Genomic DNA, 20,959 nt, shown 5'->3' on the forward strand with positions numbered 1-20,959 from the left:
TGATGACGTAATTTCGTTACGATGGGACTAGATTCAGGCTAGTAGCCAATAGCTTTGATGTAGGAATTTGATCTGAGCATGCGTGGCACTTGGTCCGATCAAAATTCTCTACACATGATCGGATTACGTCCGACCGGCCCAGTTGGTCGGGAAATATTTCCAACATGTTGGAAAATTGGGTCCGACGAAGATTCGGACGGAATCAGTCTGATGCATACCACACACAGTCGGATTATCTGACGACACGGTCCGATAAGACTCATTCCGACGGATTCTCCGACCGTTTGTACGCGGCATAATAGTTGTCCTGTGGATAGATTCTCCCACCTGAGCTGTGTTTTGATGGGCCCGGTGGCTGTGTTTGTTTTTTTTCTGACATTTTTAGTTTGTTTGCGCCCCCCTCAAAAATGTAAAGCACCAGCCACTACTAAAGGGCTGTGATCCATAGAAGGGAGTGATTTTATACTTCCAAGCCCCTGGTGTACATACGGCTTCAGGTTCTAGTCCTGGATCAAGTTCATATCATGCCCAGACTGTGGCAATTTCTGAGGGACTGCTCCCCTGCCTGCTAGTAAGAGGAAGAAAAAGGCATTTTGGAGCTGTTGGCCAGAAGCCCGAAATATATTTTGTTTGCTGTACCCTTGCAAAAGAACACTTTTGTGTTACTATTTTTTTTATGTACAAATGTGAATAAGGAAGTGGATAACACTTCCTCCTTCACATCTCTCTTGCTCAGTTTGCCAAGAACCCTGTCTCTCTTTTTCTTGCCATTTGATCCTGATTTCTCACATAAGATTGTCACTTCTACCATGCAACAGTCTTACAACATGTGTTGTAGTCTGACGCCTCTGTAGTAACATGATGGTTTCTTACAATATATTTATAAAAGCAAACTTCAGGTATACTTGTAGGTACAAGCTATTTGGGAATTGCAGGTATTGCTTTAGAGCAACTTTTGTAAAGTCAGTTTTTTTGTTTTCTTTTAAAATACAACTGTCCTGGCAAAGCTGGTTCTGACAGTGGATTTTCAGGATTAAATATGTAATTACAAGTCATTGACAGTGACTGAGTAAGGCAGTGACGTAGGCATCATACAGAATGACATTCAAATCCCGTAGATAGAAGCATGCAGCCATTGCTCTAGGCCAGTGTTTTTCAAACTTGCGGCGCTCCAAACAGATCTAAAAATCTTCACGGCTCACCACTACATTGTAGTTTGTAAGCTCCTTGTTCCTTGTTTATTTTGTTGTGCCACAAGATTTTCAAAGTATTTGGTTTGTCCTTCAGAGCTGGATGTTTTGTTGCCAAGTGTTACTTCAATTTTCTGGGAACAAGCGCCTTGTTTGACAAAACTAAACTGGAAATCGGACAGAAGGGCAATTGAGCATCTTCAGATCCCAAAGCGATGAAACCTTACAATACAATAGAGCAGCCATTCTCAACCTTTTCAACATAGAGGAACCCTTGATATAATTTTGTGGTCTCAGGGAAGCCCTGCTAAAAATTACTATATCTAGAACTCGTGATACATTAGTGTGATGGTCAGTGGGAAGAATGTTCCTTAAGTTTGTAGACATTGGGGAGAAATACCCCCTTACAAATAGCTCAAAAGATCAATAGCGGCAGTGGGAACTTATCTGATAGGCAGAAATTGACCATTTCTCAAGGAACCCCTAGCAAACACTGGAGGAACCCTAGGGTTCCATGTTCATTTACTATAATGAGCACAACATAGATCCACCACATCATGGATAAATACAAGAACCGGGATTCAAAAATGCTTCCTGCTCTCCTTGCAGATACCAGGCCTATCCTGTTTAGTAATGGGCATCAATTCGGTCCCCGGGGTTTATTTTTCTTACTATTTAGAATAGGTTTAAAATAGAAGAGCAGCAAAGGGAATGTGTAGGTCTTTATATTTTAAAGCTGGACACCAGGCAAGAATGAAAGCTACAAATAAAAGCAGGTCTACAACCATTAATGCATCATTAAATGTATTTTGTAAGTGCAAACATGCAAGCAGTGTAAATACTAGAGTTTTTTTCTTTCCTTGCAGTCTACTGTACATCAGTACAATAAAACTATGGCCTATCATTGAACGTAGCAGTACACATACTGTAGATGGATACACTTGTTCCATATTCTCTACATAAGAGAAGGAATGGTGTCTCTTGACTGGAGGAACACTACATGAGCTGATACTTGTATGATATAATACTCCTCAATCATCGTTTCTTCGTTTGCATGCGTCAGGCCATATTTGTCCAAGCTGTTTACTTTATTATATTTTACTGCTAGCAGTATTACTACTTTTTTTTTTGCTAATTTATATAGCACCAGCAAACTCTGCAGGGGACACAAAATTATTCCCATTGATCTTTGCCACCATTATATATTGTCTCTACCACAGACGTACGCCAGTAACTTTGGACTGTGGGAGAATACTCGCACAAATCTACAACACTGTGTAGATGAGGTCCCTGGTAGTAACTAAAATGTGTATCTTCTCCTGGCATCATAAGGTGAGGGGAAAGTTATACTATTAACTTGTAGAACATTCTGATATATTTTGTGTGTAGGGTTCAGATATTGCAAACCACTTGGCAGAGAAGACACTGTACCGTGAGTGGAGCATTCACTACCTCACTGGTGATGTATCTGTATGACTTGTGAGAAACAGAAATGATGGAGAGCATATAGGCCAGAGGGTTAAATAGAAAGAAGTTATGTAATACAGGTATGACCCTTAGCACAATGGAATCATTGACTGTCTGTGTGGGAGAAGACTCCCATATGTCTTCTCTAATGAATGCATGGCCACTTAAACTCCATTGTGTCTGCAAGCCTTAAGCACACTTCCCATGTTGACAAGAAAGAAATATAGTCTTCCTAGTTATAAATATTGCTCCGTTCTTTACTTCAGTTATGTGCAGGCAAGACAGAGGAACAGTTACACCCATACATATATACATACCTATGTACAGGAACTCTAGAACAACTTGTTAGGCATGATTTATGTTCGATTCAGTGGGGTTGATTTACTAAAAAATGCTTTTTTTCACTTAGCCCCTACTAGCTATTATTTGAGTCATCGATCCATTTTATTTTATTTTTTCTGCTCTGCACTGGGTGATAAAAGTGAAAGTTCACTTGGTTTAGGGAAAAATGTTCTGATTTAGTGAATTGCCCCCAATGAGAGTCAAGTCTTTGTTTAAAATCTAGAAAAACTAGATTGCACCCCTGGTATTGGAAAGAGGCTGGGGGGGGGGGGGGTCCTAGGACAGGTGTGCATTTAAGTGTTTAAATGCATTAAAGGCAACCTATAAACAACAATATGTCCACTGTTTTGTGTTCTAGGGACCCTCTGGTGCCCTAACATTCACTGATTCCCACTGCTGCTCAGTTTAATCCCCTGGTACGTCTTGGTATGGGGGAACAGGTGCCATTCTTCATTCATTCTCTTCTACAATGTTCAGTGCTTAAAAACCAAATGACCAGCCGTTGGTCTATACCATGGATCACTAAAATGCGGACCGCGGTCCAGACTCTGACCAAGCGACAGTCCTGTCTGGACCATAGCCGCCGCTTGTCAGCTGTGTAAGCTCTCCTGTGTCTCCCCCCCAACTGCCGCTGTCATTCTCAGTCGGCGGGGGGAGGTGCTGCAAATCGGGCCGAATTTTCAAATTAACAAGCGGGTAATCTCCCCCCCGCTTGTTAATGTAGTAGGCAGCACAGCTCCCACCCTGCATTCAGATCTGCAGCTCCTCTCACCCCCTACTCTGATGTGAGTATGACAGCAATGGCTGGGCGAGAGACTCGGGAGAGCTCACACAACTGACTGTGCCTCTACCCTGCCAAAGGTAGAACAGTGCAGGGGAGGCTTACATTGAAAGGAACTCTGTGATCTGAAGTGCACTGTAATGTGAAGTGCACTGGCATGTAAACGGGCACTCCAATGTGAAGGGGGATTATGGACACTGATGTAAAGGGGGAAACTTATGGAAAGAGGGGGCTCTGATGTAAATGATAGGCTAAAGACTCTGATGTGGGGGGGCTGTGACGTGTTATAGTGCAAACATGAGATTCGGTTCGGACCTCTGCCAAAAAAGTTTTACAGACTGGACCTCTGTAAATTTTAATTCAAGACCCCTGGTCTATACTAATAATCAGAAACCAGTCAGCATGGATTCTGATAATATGACCACCATGAGTATTAAAATGTTGATGTACTTTAGTGCAAGTAGTACATACTGTACACCATTGTGGGAAACACATTCTATGACTGTATTAAATGTGGTGAGCACACAGGTATAAAAAAAATGTCATGTTTGCTCTCAAGTGCATGAATCTTTTCGATGTCAGATTCTCTTTCAGAAATTTTGATATTATAAATCTTGTATTTTCAGAAGGGAAGCTCGGCACACTCCAGGTTTCTGCCATTACAGGTTCCTTAAGTGAAAAAGTAAATGTTTATACAAAAGTTCAGATTTTCTGGATTTTTTGTTTTTGTTATGTGGCCTGACCTTGGCCCTTTTGAGTCAGGACTTTCATCATACTTGGAGGAAGATTTATTATCCGAGACTATGGCCTTGAGTAAGAGTTTTTTTGCTGTGGCCTTTTCACTTAGAAAATAAGAAAACCCTACAACCAATATTTTTGACATATTACAATGATACTAGGAAATGCTGTTGGCAACTAGTATTACAAAGGTTTTCTCAGTCCCCACTTCTGAAGAAAGGTTGAGCCTTATTGTATTGTGCAGCAGCATCTTGCCTGACTCTTTTCCAAGAGCTTTCTTTTGACATCCTTTCTCCGGTTGTCCCCACTCCCTGTTGATGTCGGGTGGAAAGGTTTATACCATCTTCCTGCATATGAAGGCTGATGTTGCAGATCAAACTGGATCTTATTTAGAGGTCGGCCGATATATCGGCTGATATTTGCAGTTTTTTAATTAATCGGCATCGGCCAATTGTGCTGATAAAAAGCCGATTTAGAACTACAGCGGGACTTTGAAATGACTTCTGTAATAGAAGTCAGTGTAAGTTGCCTGAGTCCTCATACTTCTTTCCTCCTTTCTGGCCAGGCTGCCAAGAAAAGAACAGAAAGATACAATGTTTACACTTGCATGAATGAAATCATCTCTGTGTGTAGAAGTTCACCATTTAAAGACTAAATCTTTTCTGACACTTGTTGCTTACAAGTAAAAATCCTGTATTTTCTGCCAGAAAATCACTTAGACCCCCCCCCAAAAATTATGTATATTTTTTTAGCAGCGATCCTAGGGAATAAAATGGCGGTTGTTGCAATATTTTATGTCACACGGCATTTGCACAGAGGTCTTTCAAATGCATTTTTTTGGGAAAAAAATACACTATTTAAAAAATAAAAATAAAATAAAAACAGTAAAGTTAGCCCATTTTTTTTTTTTTTGACTACCTGTTTTTATTTAATATATAGTTTTTTTTTTTTTTTTTTATCTAAATCATACATTCAAGAAAACTGATTGGAGGTTTGTTTTGTTTAATAAATGTTTAAATGTAAGAAATTTTCTGTATCACTTATGAAGGCTGCTTTCACACTGGAGTGGGCAGGCGTTGATGGTAAAACGCAAGTTTTAGCGGCTCTTTACCATCATTTTAGCGGTGCTATTTGGCTGCTAGTGGGGCACATATAACCCAGCTAGCGGCCAAGGAAGAGGTTAAATGCGCCCGTGAAGCACCGCTGCCAAATCGCATTGCATGCGCTTCGGCAGTGGTGCCCATTCATATCAATGGGCAGGAGTGGTGGAGGAGCGGTATACACCACTCCAAACGTGCTGCTTACAGGACTTTTTTTTTTTTTTTAAGATCCTGCCAGCGCATCGCCTCAGTGTGAAAGCACTCTGTCTTTCACACAGACTGCAGGGGAGCCATTTTGCAGGCACTTTACAGGCGCTATTTTTAGCCCAAAAGCGCCTGAAAAACGCCCCAGTGGGAAAGGTGTGTTAGATCAAGGGGGATTTAAAAAAAAAAAAAAAAAAAAGGAATAAATAAATAAAATAAAATCGGCCTAACATATCGGCCCAAAAAAATCGGCATCATATATCGGCTATCGGCCGCCATGATTTCTAAATATCGGCATCGGCCAGAGAAAAACCCATATCGGTCGACCTCTAATCTTATTCTGTGTTGGTTCAACTGAAAGAATGCTTGAAAAAAATGTATACAGTAAAATGTTGGGTTGGGAGCATAATTCATTCCAGAAACATGTTTGTAATCCAAAGCACTTGTAGATCAAAGCAAATTTACCCATAGAAGAAATAATGGAAACTCAGATGATTCGTTCTACAACCATTTATTCATAAGTCTTTCAGTTTATAGTCCATGTAAGAAGATTATAGCAATGTGACCAGGTTGTGTAACCATAAAATGTCCATCCACAAATGGAAGCCTCCACAAGGGGATTAGAAGCAAAATCCAGCAGGAGCTACAGAGGATAAAAGAGAAGAGAGGCGCCTTTAAGTCTGGCAATATGGTTACATTGAATGAAGGTACAACATTTAGCAACTTGCATGGTTGATGATTAAAACAGGCACCTCTAAGTATGTCTGGGGTAAAGCGGTCCTCATAGACCATCACCGGCACTCACCGCTGTCAATCTGCAATTGTGACCGGGAAGACTACCCTGCAGTAGAGCGATCTGAAAGCGAGGCTCGAAGACCTCATGGAGCACAGCGTGGATGGGATGAGATTGATGCGGTGTGGAGGATGGTGAGTTGGGAGGATGTGAGTTGCTAAATGTTGTACCTTTTTATTAAATGTAACCATATTACCACACTTTGAGGCGCCTCTCTTCTCTTTTACACTCAGTTGTAATATGATGTAATATGATGTAATATGATGCTACTTGTATATTTTAAGACATCACTTGTATATCAAGTCAAAATTTATGAAAAAATTTAGCCTGTCTTGCAAAACACTCTCAAACCAAGTTACTCTCAAACCAAGGTTTTACTGTAATTTATTACATTTATATGCCTGTCTTGAAGTAAAATAAAAGTGTTGTTGTTTTTTTTTTTTTCTTTTTTTTTTTTTTATCTAAGATAAAAAAAAGTTATACTTACCTGCTGTGTGCAAGGATATTGCACAGAAAAGCCTCTCCTCTTCTGGGGTCCCACACCAGTGCCCTCCTCCTTCCCTGTGTGCCCACAAAAACATTTACACTTAAAAATCTCCATAGGTGACCTTTAAAAAGTTCTACAGGTTGAATGTTTCGAGTTACAGTGGTCTAGGGCTAGAATTCTTGCTCTCGCTCTACCGATTGCAGCAATACTAATGTGTGGTTTGAACACCATTTTCATATGTGGGTGCTACTCGCATATGCGTCGCTTCGTCACGTGAGCTCGGCGGGATGGGGCTCGGTTAAAAAATTGTAAACATCCCTTGTAATAGGAAAAAAAAAGCATGACAGGACCTCTTAAATATGAGATCTGGAGTCAAAAAGACCTCATATTTACACTAAAATGCAATAAAATAAAAATGAAAAAAAAAAGAACACAAAAAAAGGCCCTTTTAAGAGCTATGGGCGGAAGACGTTTTGACATTGCTTCCTCCCTGCAATGGTATGGAGACGGGTGGAGGCCATCTTTCTCTCACTCGTCTCCATACCCAGCAAGGGAGAATATCCGATCGTCTCCATCGCTGCCAACGGCTCCCACCACTGATAAAAGTGATCTCGCAGCGCATCTGCTGCAGAGACCACTATTATCGGAAAGCGGACCGCCGGCCGAAGAAGAGGATACTGGGGTTATGGCAGCCAGCTGCTGCCAGAACTACGATATTAATCTTCAAAGTACTGACATATATCAGCATGTGGCGGTCCATAAGTGGTTGAGTAATATTTGATAACTGTGTTCTACCTATTTGGAACATATGAATTGTGATACAAAAGTGATAAATACAGGCATAACCAGCCCCTGTAGGTACATCATTTGCAATTCTGATTAACATAGTATCCATTATATGATAACAGGTGATCACATCTTCTGCTTTAATATCTATAGCTTTTAATTATCTTCCAGAGGTTTAATGGAGTTTTTAATTGTGAGTGTAGATACATTGATGGTTTTAGCTCCGCTGTAAAGAAAACAAATACATTATGTATATATGTAAATTGCAATTCAAATTCAGTCTCTGTAACTACTTGGTGTTGTCTCATCTCTTATGCTGAAATAAAAATACATTATTTAATTTTACTCCAATTTGTCAGCTAGTAAAGAGCATCTCAGACTCCAAATGTTACACTGCACCACTGACTGTGACTGAGTGTGAATCTAATTATGGAAAGACATACATCTGGGCAGGTTCTTGTAAAAAATATATGGTAAATTCAGGCAATATTGTCAGCATAACGCTATTAAAATGTTTTTGTTTGCTTAAAATTATTTCACATTTATTTCATTTTAAACAAAGGAAAGGAAACCTGGTCCGAATACTGTAGAATTTCTTTCTCCTGAATTAGTTGTTTTTATTTTTTATTTTATTTTTTATTCTTTATTTTAATTTTTTGGCAAAATACAGTATATGAATACAAACAGGGCAAATCACTTTTTTTTTTTTCTAAATTTTTTCAACGTGGCGTTTTTAATCTCCACAAGTTTAACCACTTGCTTACTGGGCACTTAAACCCCCTCCTGCCCAGACCAATTTTCAGCTTTCAACGCTGATGCATTTTGAATGACAATTGCGCGGTCATACAACACTGTACCCAAATGAAATTTTTAGCATTTTTTTCCCACAAATAGAGCTTTCTTTTGGTGGTATTTAATTACAGCTGGGAGTTTTATTTTTTGATAAACAAACAAAAAAAGATGCAAAATAAAAAAAAATAAAAAATCACGTTTCATAGTTTGTTATAAAATTTAGCAAACAGGTAATTTTTCTCCTTCATTGAAATGCGCTGATGAGGCGGCACTGGTGGGCACTGATAGGCTGCACTGATAGGCACAGTTAAGGCGGCACTAGTAGGCACAGATAAGGCAGTACTGATGGGCACAGATAAGGCAGTACTGATGGGCACAGATAAGGCAGTACTGATGGGCACAGATAAGGCGGCACTGATGGGCAAAGATGGGTGGCACTAAGGGGCACTGATAGGTACCACTGATAGATGGGACTGATGGGCACTGATAGGTGGCACTGATGGGCGGCACTGATTTGCACTGATGGGCACTGGTAGATGACACTGATGGGCACGGATATGTGGCACTGGGGTGCAGTACTGTTGAGGCAGATTGTGGGCACTGATAGGTGGCACTGTGGGCACTGGGTGGCACTGTGAGTACTGATGGGTGGCACTGATGGATGGCACTGTGGGCACTGATTTTAATATTTAGGTGGCACTGGCAGGGGGCAGGTGGGCACTGATAAGCTGGCCGTGATCGGGACTGATGTCCCGATCACGGACGCCGGTGATCGGCTTTTTTTTTTCTCCTCGCGCTGTCAGCGTGAGGAGGAAAAATAGCTGATTACCGGCTCTGTTGTGTCACATGATCAGCTGTCATTGGCTGACAGCTGATCACGTGGTAAGGGGTCGGGATCGACCCCTTGCTCCGATCCGTGATCAGGTGAGTCTCCCATAGACTCGCTGATCACAGAGCGCGCAGCGCGCGCATGGGACGAAGTCCCATAGTCCCGGCAAAGCAGGTCCGCGCTATAGCCGAATCTCTAGTGGTTAATCAGTATATTAACCAACCTGTAGAGAGCAGATTATATGTAAATGCAGGGGATCAGGGTTGCCAACAGTCAGTAAATTTACTGACAGCTTGTGAAAATCACACATTATTTACAACTGTCTGTAAATATCAGGAGCTGATAATTTTGTCATGCTGTTTTGGCTTTTTAAGTGTAAACAAGACTAATTATTTGTTATGTATATTGTCAATGTTTCCATATTGTGTTTTATATGTTTACATATCAGTTGTCTTCGTTTTTAATAGGAGCTCTGTGATTTTTTTTTCCCGGTTGTCAGTAAAAAATGAGCTCTGCCAGTAAATTTTACATGTTTTGTCAGTAAGCAATGTTATGGGAGGTTGGCAACACTGCAGGGGGATATATGCATAAACATTTATTTTAGTACAGATTTACTGTGTAATGGAAATTCGTAAGTTCTGTATATAATTGTATTCTATTTTGTATGTATTGCACACTGCACTCACTGTGCACACGGCACTAATAATGTTTTCAGTACATGTTTGCATTCTTTTGAGTCCTAAATAGAATTAGTCTGCCTATGTTACGCCCCTTGTTACCATAAACGTACAATTGTAATATAAATGTGATACCCACGTATTCAGGTGTATAAAAACCTTCACTTGCATAATAATAAAAAACTGTTATTTGGAGAGATGCTGAGCGTATCTTTTGTGTCTGTTCCCTACTGCAGTAGTTAATATTAATTTGGAACCACTAATCATTATGAGGATAGGAGTTGCCTATCTATAAAATTTACGACTCAACTGTGCTTCCTGCTAACATTTTTAGCTTTATCTAGTAATCTGACATTTTTTTTATATATATATATATATAGTGTGTGTGTGTATGTATACATGTATACTTTGTTTGAAAAACTCCATTAAAGGTGTGATGATAATACAAATTCCTAGTTGCTTTTACAAGTTCAGCTAGTGGCGCCAACCGCTGTCTACAATGAATTCTTCAGAATTTAGATGAAACAAGTAATTTTGGTGTTCAGCTTCAAGAGCGTTACACCTTCAAAATGTCTCTTTTTGACAAGAAAAAAATAAATAAAAATGATTTATAAATATCCCGTGCTATTGGATCAGCAAGAGATATAAACAGGCAGTGAGGAATTCAACCACACCATAATTTGCCATGTCAGTTTTATTTGGAGTGGAATATTTTGTGCTAAAACAAGAATGTATAAAAATTTATTTTTAAGTAATGTGCATATTTTATTTTTTCATTTTTCAGGTGGTAAGAGTCCATGCACAGCAGGAACAAGGAGGGGTCCAAGCACGAAACAAGCGCGTATGTACATTACAGCCCTGTGAATAAGTAACATATAGGGCTAAGCGTAACTGCAAGGTTAATGACTATGACAGGCACACCCATATGGAATTACTGTACAAATGCAAAGTGCAGGTTTACATCAGCAAACCTGCATTCTGTATTGTATAACGTGGTTATAGCTGTGACATAATCTTTGCCCTAATCCGGACGATCTCAGCTGCGTCAGACATTCACTAATATCCAAATGTTTTGGGTCATTGTCATCTTGGAATATTCATCCACAACCCATTTTCAATAACCTGGCTGAGGGAAGGAGGTTCTCGCCCAAGATTTGACGGTACATGGCCCCATCCATCGTCCCTTTGATGCAGTGAAGTTGTCCTGTCCCCTTAGCAGAAAAACACCCTCAAAGCATAAAGTTTCCACCGCCATGTTTGATGGTGGGGGTGGTGTTCTTGGGGTCATAGGCAGCATTCTTCCTCCTCCAAACACGGTGAGTTGAGTTGATGCCAAAGAGCTTGATTTTGGTTTCATCTGACCACAACATTTTCACCCAGTTCTCCTCTGAATCATTCAGATGTTCATTAGCAAACTTCAGACGGGCCTGTACATGTGCTTTCTTAAGCAGGGGGATCTTGCAGGCACTGCAGGATTTCAGTTCTTCATGGCGTAGTGGGTTACCAATTGTTGGTGATTATGGTCTCAGCTGCTTTGAGATCATTGTGCAGATTCTCCCGTGTAGTTCTGGGCTGATTCTTCACCATCATTGAAACTCCACCAGGTGAGATCTTGCATGGAGCACCAGACTGAGGGAGATTGACAGTTATTTTGTGTTTCTTCCATTTGTGAATAATCGTGCCAACTGTTGTCACACTCTCACCAATCTGCTTGGCGATGGTCTTGTAGCCCATTCCAGCCTTGTGTAGGTCTACAATCTTGACCCTGACATCCTTGGACAGATCTTTGGTCTTGGTGGAGAGGTTGGAATCTGATTGCTTCTGTGGACAGGTGTCTTTTAAACAGGTAACAAGCTGAGATTAGGAGCACTCCCTTTAAGAGAATGCTCCTAACCTCAGCTCGTTGACTGTATAGAAGACACCGGGGAGCCAGAAATCTTTGTGATTGATAGGGGATAAAATACTTATTTCACTCATTAAAATGCAAATCAATTCATACATTTTTTTTTTTTTTTTAAAGCTTTTTTCTGGATATTTTTGTTGTTGTTCTTTCTCTCACTGTTAACCATATGAAAACGGTGTTCAAACCACACGTGAGATATCGCCACGAATGTTAGAGCGAGAGCAATAATTCTAGACCTAGACCTCCTCTGTAAAAAAAACTTAAAACATCACCTATGGGGATTTTTATGTCACAAAGTTCGGCACCATTCCAAGAGCATGTGCAATTTTGAAGCATGACATATTAGGTATCTATTTACTGTAACCATAACTTCATCTTTCACATGTAAAAAAATTGGGCTAACTTACATTTTTTTTTTTTTTTTTAAAACATGAAACGTGCGAGATAAAAAGTCTATTCCTCTCAGTCGGCATCCGTAAAATATGCAGACTTATTTCCTATCTTTCGGGGTACCTGTCACCAGCGCTTTTATTTTTGCCACTGGAGCCATCGGCGGCAGCGATCAGGGCTAATGTTGATATTTCGGGAGTGCCTTATGCTGGAGCCCAGTATAAAGCCAATTGTTTTGCAGATGACACACTTCTGATACTGTCAAACCCACTCATCTCCCTTCCCAACCTGCAACTTGTGTTAGACTGATTTTCAGCCATCTCCGGCCTTCAAATGAACTCCTCCAAAACCACAACGTTGAACGTCAACCTCCCTACTGATGTGGTGCAGCGTCTTCAAGAACATTTCCAGTATCGTTGGGCATCTCACTCAATTGAATATTTAGGCATCAAACTAACGCCTTCCTACTCTTCTTTGTTTTTCACCAACTACTACCCCTTGTTGCGTGTTTTGACCACCCTCATGCATTCATGGCAATTTCTCACCCTTTCATGGATAGGAAGGATCGCTGCAGTTAAAATGACGATCCTTCCCAAAGTTCTCTATTACTTTCGCACTCTGCCAGTTAGAGTGCCCTATTTCTTTCTTTGACTTTTGCAAAATGATTCTCCAATTTATCTGGGTGCATAAACAACCTAGAGTCCCTAGATTTACTCTTTAAACCCGTATACTACAAGGAGGCCTGGGGGTCCCCAATGTCTCCAAGTACCATACAGAGGTGCAAATTTCCCCGTTGACCATGCTCCATATGACCACGGATGTTCCTCTTTGGGTGTTACTTGAATTTCCCAACTGCAACTCGTCATCGCTCCAAGCTTTGCTCTGGCTCCCTCATAAATTGCACCCCCCCCCCTTCTCTGAGCCCCGTGCTGCTGCATGGTCTGCAGATTTGGGACTCAGTTCGCTACTCTGGTAATTTGATGTCCTCCTTTTTACCACTACTCCAAATCACTCACAATTCTCTTTTCCCCCCAGGCCTTGAGGAGCCTCAGGCATTCTCTTGGTGGCTCTCTCATGGCTACCCATCGGTTCAAAACTTTCTTTACTCTTGCTCCTTTCTTTCTTGGGAGACCACCCGAGAAACACACGATACACTGGCTAGAGAACATTATGGCTTCCTTCATTTGAAACACTAGATTACTGCCTTGCGCCGCACATCCACTTACCCATTTCAAAATATCTTTTTTGAACATGCAGCATGTCAGCATCACCCTGGGTCCCCCGGCCTCATTTCGGCTATCTATGCATCTTTGAATGGACGTTCGTCATCAGCACCCCTCTCTTATATGCCCCTATGGGAAAGGGACCTCCGGGCCCCCATAGACCTAGAAGACTGGAGTAAGACCTGCAAAATGGTGGCCAAATGCTTGTTTAACACAAACCCCCTGGAAGCAGCATATAAGGTCCTATTCCGATGGTACTGGGTCCCTGCCCGCACAGCTCATGCTTTCCTGGGAAGTACTGATGGATGTTTCCGCAACTGTGGACAGCAAGGTGATGTCATACATACCACATGGTCCTGCCCAAGACTGGTGGGGTTCTGGTCTAGGGTTTTTGACTTACTGCAGACCCTCTTCCATCTAACAGTCTGAAGAGACGCTAAGCTAGCCCTAGTACATTGTCCAATACCTGGTTTGTTCGCGCCACAGCAGAAGCTGGCCACTTACCTCTTTATAGCTGCTAAATGGACTATAGCTCAAGCCTAGAAGACCCAGTGCGTAGCTTTTCAAGGGGTAAGGACACGCATGACTGCTATGTTGCTTTAGGAACAAATTGTTCAGTATTGTGAATGACTCACATGCCAATTTTCTCAAAATTTGGGAACCATGGATCGCTTATGCGTTCCCCACACTTCAAGCATCCTGTTTGGGCCTTGTTTGACTCCCTTCTGTCGGGCTTCGGAGTCCAAGTTCTCCCTTTCCCCCCTCTCCTATCTATGACTCCCTCTCTGTCTCTCTGCCTTTTCGCTCTTCTCGCTTTCTTTCTGGTTTCTCACTATCCTGGTTCCTGCCATTGCCCCCTATGGAGGGGGGTTGCTGGAGAAGAGCCTCCCCTTCGGCAACAATTTTGGTGATTTTTCATTTTATGCAGTATTCATTTTTTGATACCATCCCCTATTTTCACATGTCATAGGATAATTGTGAACAATATTGATCATATTGACCCCCTGCGTGGGCGATCAACGAGCTTGTTTATGAATCTCTCTTGTTTACCCAAAAACTCAATAAACATATTGAAACAAAAAATGATACACTGATCTTATACACGGTCTAGGAGATATTTGCAAATCACCGTACAGCGATTTCTTCTGCGCATGCACCGGAGTTAGGGCACGCTGTGCCGTTTCTAGCTCGGGACATGCCGTGACTGGCGGCCACTGTGCGCATGCAACATTGCTGGGTTGAGATGGGGGCTCTGATATCTGTTGTGTAACTCCGGCCAGTCACAGAGCTTGAGTTAATGGACCCGGAAGAGGGGTGAAGAATGGACGCTCGCTACTAGCGAGGAAGACAGGGACATCGAGGGCTTCTCCTGCAGGTAAGTGACACATAATGGGCTACTATGCGATGCATAGTAGCCCATTATGCTTTACCTTTTGCAGGGAAACAAAGAGGAAGTAAAACCAATCAGCGTTTACTTCCTCTTTAAGCTATAAGAGACTTTTCTGATCAGTGAGACATTTATGTTTATGGTACCTGACTCTTGGGGAGCACCATTTTCATCAGGTTCCAGATAAGTTATTTTGAAGAGATCTGCCTCTGTGTTATAACAGTGTCACACATAGGAGCGTAATCTCTGAATTTGTATGCATACTGATATCAGTCGATCAGGTATGATTGCACAAGCAGCAACACCACTAGAGCCAACCTTATCAAGAGAACAGTAGAGATTGGATGCCAACATCTAACCCAGACATATTATTTTGGCTGCACCATTAGCCACCCTGGGGGGTCGCCAGCATCAGGGCAGGACTTAGGGTGGTGGGGGCCCCTGGGCTTGAGTCACTTTCAGGCCCTACCTTATCGGCGTATAACACGCACCCCAAGTGTAGGAGGGAAGTTTAAGGAAAAAAATTACATTTAAATGCCCATCAATGCAGCCTTATCAGTGTCCATCTGCAGCCTTGCTCATCCATCTGCAGCCTTGTCCAGTGTCATTGTAGCCTTGTCAGTGTAGCCTTCTCATTTGCAGCCTTGCCCCAGTGTCATTTGCAGTCTTGTCATTTGCAGCCTTGTTATTGCAGTCTTGACATTTAAAAATGGCTCTGGGGTCCTCTTGGCGGCTCATGGGTACTCTCGCAGTCCCGAGCGGAGCCGAGAGTAGCCGAGTGTACTCAGCCCAGCTCACAGTCACACCCAATCCCTGTGTTATGTCCATCATAGGAGGGGACTGGGCGTGATTGTGAGTGGAGCCGAGCCGAGTACACTCGGCAATGTATCTCTGTGGGGCCCGCGGGCCCCCTATTGGGCAGGGCCCATGGGCTTGAGCCCAGTCAAGCCCAATGGTAAGTCCAGCCCTGGCCAGCATCTACACAAATGACCGTGTCCACCACAATTCAATCTTATGCTAGTTCAACCAGGACATTTAGAAAAACGTTCCTAAGAGGAAAATATAAAACGTCTGTGCTTGATCTCATACTGAAAATGCAAGCAGCCTCTGTTCAGGGTCAGTGCCTTGGAATGCAATGAAGTCAAATATGCAGATAAAGAGTCCTGATTTTGCCTAATGCCAGCCTGTTCCAGATTAGCAAAATCAGAAATGAGCGATCATCCTGGTGAGAGAACCAGCATTTCTCAGAAGGTGTGCAGAAAAAGCAGGCTGTCAATTTCTCTCAGCAAAGGTTTCCTTCTTGTAAATTGGCACCCAAGTCCCGCTTGAAGTCCTGAGGTTGTATGACACCAGGAATGTGTACACACAAAACATTAGTAAAACTGACAGCGTTGTCAAGCAGGTCTTGATGCGTTGACTGACCTTGAAACTTTTGTACAATTCCAAGTTCTGTTTTGAATAATAATTACTTGTCTGACGATTCACAGTTCACTTTGAAAATACTGGTTTGGGAGTATGTATAAGAGCGCCTTCTAGTGTTCATTTTGTTATTAACATGCGCTGAGTTTCTCATTCTATCAGGAAAGTCAAATGAAAAGGAATGAAATCCCCGAATTTAAAGTGGTGATCCACCCAAAAATGGAACTTCCTCTTTAAGAGAAGGTGACCCCCCTGACATGCCACATTTGGCATGTCATTTTCAGAGGGTTCCAGCTCCCACTTCCTTCTGGCGCACCCTCAGCGCAGGAAGGAAGATCACCTCTCCCCCCTCCCTCTAGGCAATCATCTGGGACATGTCACAGGTCCCAGATGATTGCGTGGCCAGTCATGATGCGGCGCGTCTCAGGAGTGGTGCAGGAAAACGCATGTCATTCTGATAGGAATCGCCCAGCATTCCTGTTCAAATTGCATGCTTTTCTTTGCAGTGCGATTTTAGACTATTTATTTTGTATGGGCTCAAATCGCACAGCGAAACCGGGAAACAGGCAAGAAAACAGGGGAGGGGGAAGGGCAATGGGGAATGGGGGGGGGGGGGATCAAGGAGGGGAGAGAAAGGGAAAAGAGAGAAAGAAAAGGGGGTGTAGCCCCTCGCCCCAAGTCTCTGAGGGGCAAAAGGAATGAGTTGCAAGACCCTAGGTGAGAGTCAATGCTCAATCTGGGGGAACATGTTGTTTAAATTCAGGGGTAGTTGTAAAGTGAGACCAACAGGCCCAGGTAAAGGAGAATTTCTCCATTCTCTCTTGGGATATGTGGATCAACTCTTCCATGTCACCAATCCTGGAGATGGTCGCAAACCATTCACCCAAAGTTGGGGCGTGGGTAGTCCGCCAGTGTCTAGGGATACACAATCTTGCAGCGTTGACCATGTGCATGGCCAGGGATTTAAAATAAGCCCTCCGGGATAGGGACGTGTGGTGGAGGAGAAATTGTGCCGGTGAGAAGTCTAAGTCAAAAGTGGTAACTGCTAAGATGAGTCTGTGAACTTCCCTCCAGAAAGGTTGGATGCCTGGACAGGCCCACCATATGTGTACCATCGTCCCTACATCGGCGTTACATCTCCAGCAGACATTCGGGATAGCAGGGGAGAATTTATGGAGGCGGGATGGGGTCCTGTACCACCTAGTGAGGATTTTATATCCGTTCTCCTGAATGGCGACATTCAGTGAACCACCGTGTGCGTATTCATGGACTCTAGTCCATTCTTCCGGTGTTAAGGGGGTCGCCAGGTCTCTGTGCCAAGAGGATTGCGACGGGGATAGGGTCGAAACGCCCGGGTCGGAGATAAGGGCATATAGGAGGGAGATGAGGTGCTTTTGGGGCGCCTTACGGTTACACAAGTCCTCAAATGGGGTGAGTGGTATCGTCCAGTTGTCCGGGGAGGCCTGGGTGGAGAGGAAGTGGCAAATTTGACGGTACATCCAGAACGAGAAGGAGGAGGATTTCGAGAGGTTTCTAAGAGTGTCAAAAGAGGCGATCCTGTCCCCCGGGTAGAAGTGCGAGGCAAGGACGTCCTCAAAGGGCCAGTCCTGCCGAAGAAAGTTAGGTGAATTTCCAGGGGGAAAGTCAGGGTTGCATCGCAGTGTGGTTAAGGGGCCTGGGGACGGTGCAATAGGTACGTTGGCGGAGATTTTCTTGCATAACGTCAAGGAAGTGTAGATAAATGGGTGTGTGACCAGCGAATGTGGCCATTGTTTCGGGAGTAGCCAGGGAAGAAGATGGATGGGAACAGGGGAGAGGGCGTTTTCCAGAGATACCCATAATTTTTCGAGGGGGTGGATATTCCAGTCTGCAATCCTGGTGAGGTGGCAGGCTACATAGTATTTGTGTAGGTCCGGGAGGGCAATACCTCCTTTAGGTTTGGGCAGCGTAAGTCGAGAGTATTTGATCCTCGGGGGGGGGGGGGGGGGAGTCTTTCCACAGAAAGGCCGAGCAGATCCTCCGGTAGGAGGAGAAAAAGCTGCCAGGTAAGGCCATGGGGATAGTTTGGATCAGGTATAGGAAGCGAGGTAAGATAATCATTTTAAGCAGGGCTGCCCGGCCGAACCATGACACATTGAGGTGATTCCACTCCTTAAGATAGGTTTGAGTGTGGGCCAAGGCAGCGTGAAAGTTGAGGGGGTAGAGGTCTGAGAGGTGATGCGGGATTTTAATACCTAGATACGAGATAGCGGTGCGTTCCCATTGAAAGGGAAAGGCTGCTTGGCAATGGGCTACTTCCTGGAAGGGCAGGGTGACATTTAGGGCATGAGACTTGGAGTAATTAATTCTGAGGTTGGAAATCTTCCCAAAAGCCTCCAAATCACGGAGAAGTGATGGGAGAGAAGTGCGCGGTGAGGTCAGGGAAAGCAAAATGTCGTCCGCAAAAGCTGAGACCTTAAACTCCCTACCCTTCACCAGGACTCCCCTGATATCAGGGTTCGCTCTGAGTTTGTTTAAAAGGGGCTCTAAAGTGAGAATATATATCAGTGGGGAGAGGGGGCAGCCCTGGTGAGTGCCGTTGTTAATGGGGAAGGCGTTCGATAGGTGGCCATTGACTCTCACCGCCGCGGTGGGGCCGGCGTACAGGGCCATTATAGAGGCGGTCACCTAAGCCCACCGCAGCCAAGACTGCTCGCATGTAGTCCCAGGCCACTCTATCGAACGCCTTCTCGGCGTCTAGTGAGAGAAAAAAGCCGTGAGTTTTGGAAGAAGTGAGCCAATGGTGTAGGTTCAAGGCACGGGTGGTGTTGTCCCGGGCCTCCCTGCCCGGGACAAAACCCACCTGGTCGTTGGGAATCAGACTAGAGATCAGGGGTAGCAATCTGTTGGCTAGGATCTTGGCATAGATTTTTATGTCTACATTCAATAGTGATATTGGCCTATAGTTCGCTACCAGGAGCGGATCCTTGCCATCCTTGGGTATTACGGCGATATGGGCTTTTAACATCTGGTCTGGTCGGACTTGGGGATCAGCTAAGGCGTTAAACGTGTGTAAAAGGTTAGGGGAGAGAATGTCTAGGAAAGTTTTATAATATTGGAGGGAAAATCCGTCGGGCCCCGGGCTTTTGCCGACCTTCATCTGTTTCAATGCGATGTCTAGCTTAAGGGGAGAAAACCGTGCTTCCAGGGATTGAGTACACAGGGGGGAGATGGGCTTGGGGCTGTGCAGTGAGATAAAGTCCGCGATAATGGTATTGTGGGCCTCTCGCGCGGATTGGGAGTGACGGAGTGGCTGAAGGTTATAGAGTTTGGTATAAAAATTTTCTAATTCTTTCGCAATGTCCTCGTTTTTGGTAAGTAAAGAGCCCGTAGGGCTGCGTAAGTTGTGGACAGTGGGTGATAGTTTGGCAGATTGAACCGAGCGTGCCAGGAGGCGGCCACACTTGTTGCCATGCTCATAAAAGATCCTTTGGCCAAGGATATGTCGCCTTTTAGTGCGTTTGCCCAACTCTTCCGCGAGCAGAGCACGGGTGTGGACCAGGTCCTGGAGAGTAGTCTGAGCTTGTGATTGTTTGTGGGACAGTTCCAACGACTTTAGCTGTGTCAGGAGGGTAGACACACGTTCCTGATGCAGTTTTTTGTCTTGTGAGGAGATAGCCATCAGTTCCCCCCTAATCACACACTTGAGAGAGAGACCGGGGAGGCGACGGACTCTGAGTTCTCCTGGAAGTACAGCCGAATACTCGAGCGTATACGTTCCAGGGCGAGGGGGTCTTTAAGCAGAGATGGGTTAAAGCGCCATATTTTTGTTTTGGGGCAGGACTCGGGGAAAGAGAGCGTGAGTGTGATAGGGTGGTGATCAGAGAGGAACAAAGGTTCAATGGAGGAGTGCTGGAGGAGGGGGAGGTCTTTCTGAGATATAAAAAAGAAATCTATTCTGGAGTATTTTTGGTGGGGGGCCGAGAAGAATGTATAGTCTTTGGAGGAGGGATAGAGAGTGCGCCAAGCGTCGTGAAGTGATAAGGCCTGGAGTTGGGATTTGATCTGGCGTAGGGCTTTGTACGTCAGCGAGGACGTCCCGGTGGACGTATCCAATAGGGGGTTCAGGGGTACATTGAAGTCCCCAGCAAGGAGGAGCATTACGCTCTGAAAGGAAGTTAGGAGGGCACAGGTTGTACGGAAAAAAGTTACCTGGTGTTCATTTGGGCAATAGATGTTGGCCAACGTGATTGGTGTAGACGCGTAAGTGCCCTTAAGGAAGACATACCTGCCCTCCGGGTCTATCAAGGAGTCGGTCAGACAGAAATTAGCATGCTTGGAGATAAGGACGGACACGCCCTTCGTTTTTGCTACAGGATTGGTGGCATGGAAGGCAGTCTTGTAAATGTGGTTCGACAGTGTAGGGATGGCGTCAGAACGAAAGTGCGTCTCCTGCAAGAAAATGAAATGCG

The 20,959-nt window shown here is 43.8% G+C and overlaps 1 protein-coding gene across 2 annotated transcripts in view; it reads left to right on the forward strand.

The window, feature by feature from the left end:
- The window catches only part of LOC143936004 (cadherin-like protein 26), a 139,827-nt gene that overhangs the window by 53,195 nt on the left and 65,673 nt on the right, over positions 1–20,959 (forward strand). For both annotated transcript variants that reach the window (XM_077460267.1, XM_077460266.1), the window contains exon 2: positions 10,971–11,027. In XM_077460267.1, coding sequence (XP_077316393.1) covers positions 10,971–11,027 — 57 coding nt within the window. The remainder of the gene's footprint in view (positions 1–10,970; positions 11,028–20,959) is intronic.

This window comes from Lithobates pipiens, unplaced genomic scaffold (assembly GCF_037356315.1).
Source record: "Lithobates pipiens isolate NorthernLeopardFrog02 unplaced genomic scaffold, aLitPip1_a1.2 Scaffold_28, whole genome shotgun sequence".
In the NCBI taxonomy this organism is placed as follows: domain Eukaryota; kingdom Metazoa; phylum Chordata; class Amphibia; order Anura; family Ranidae; genus Lithobates; species Lithobates pipiens.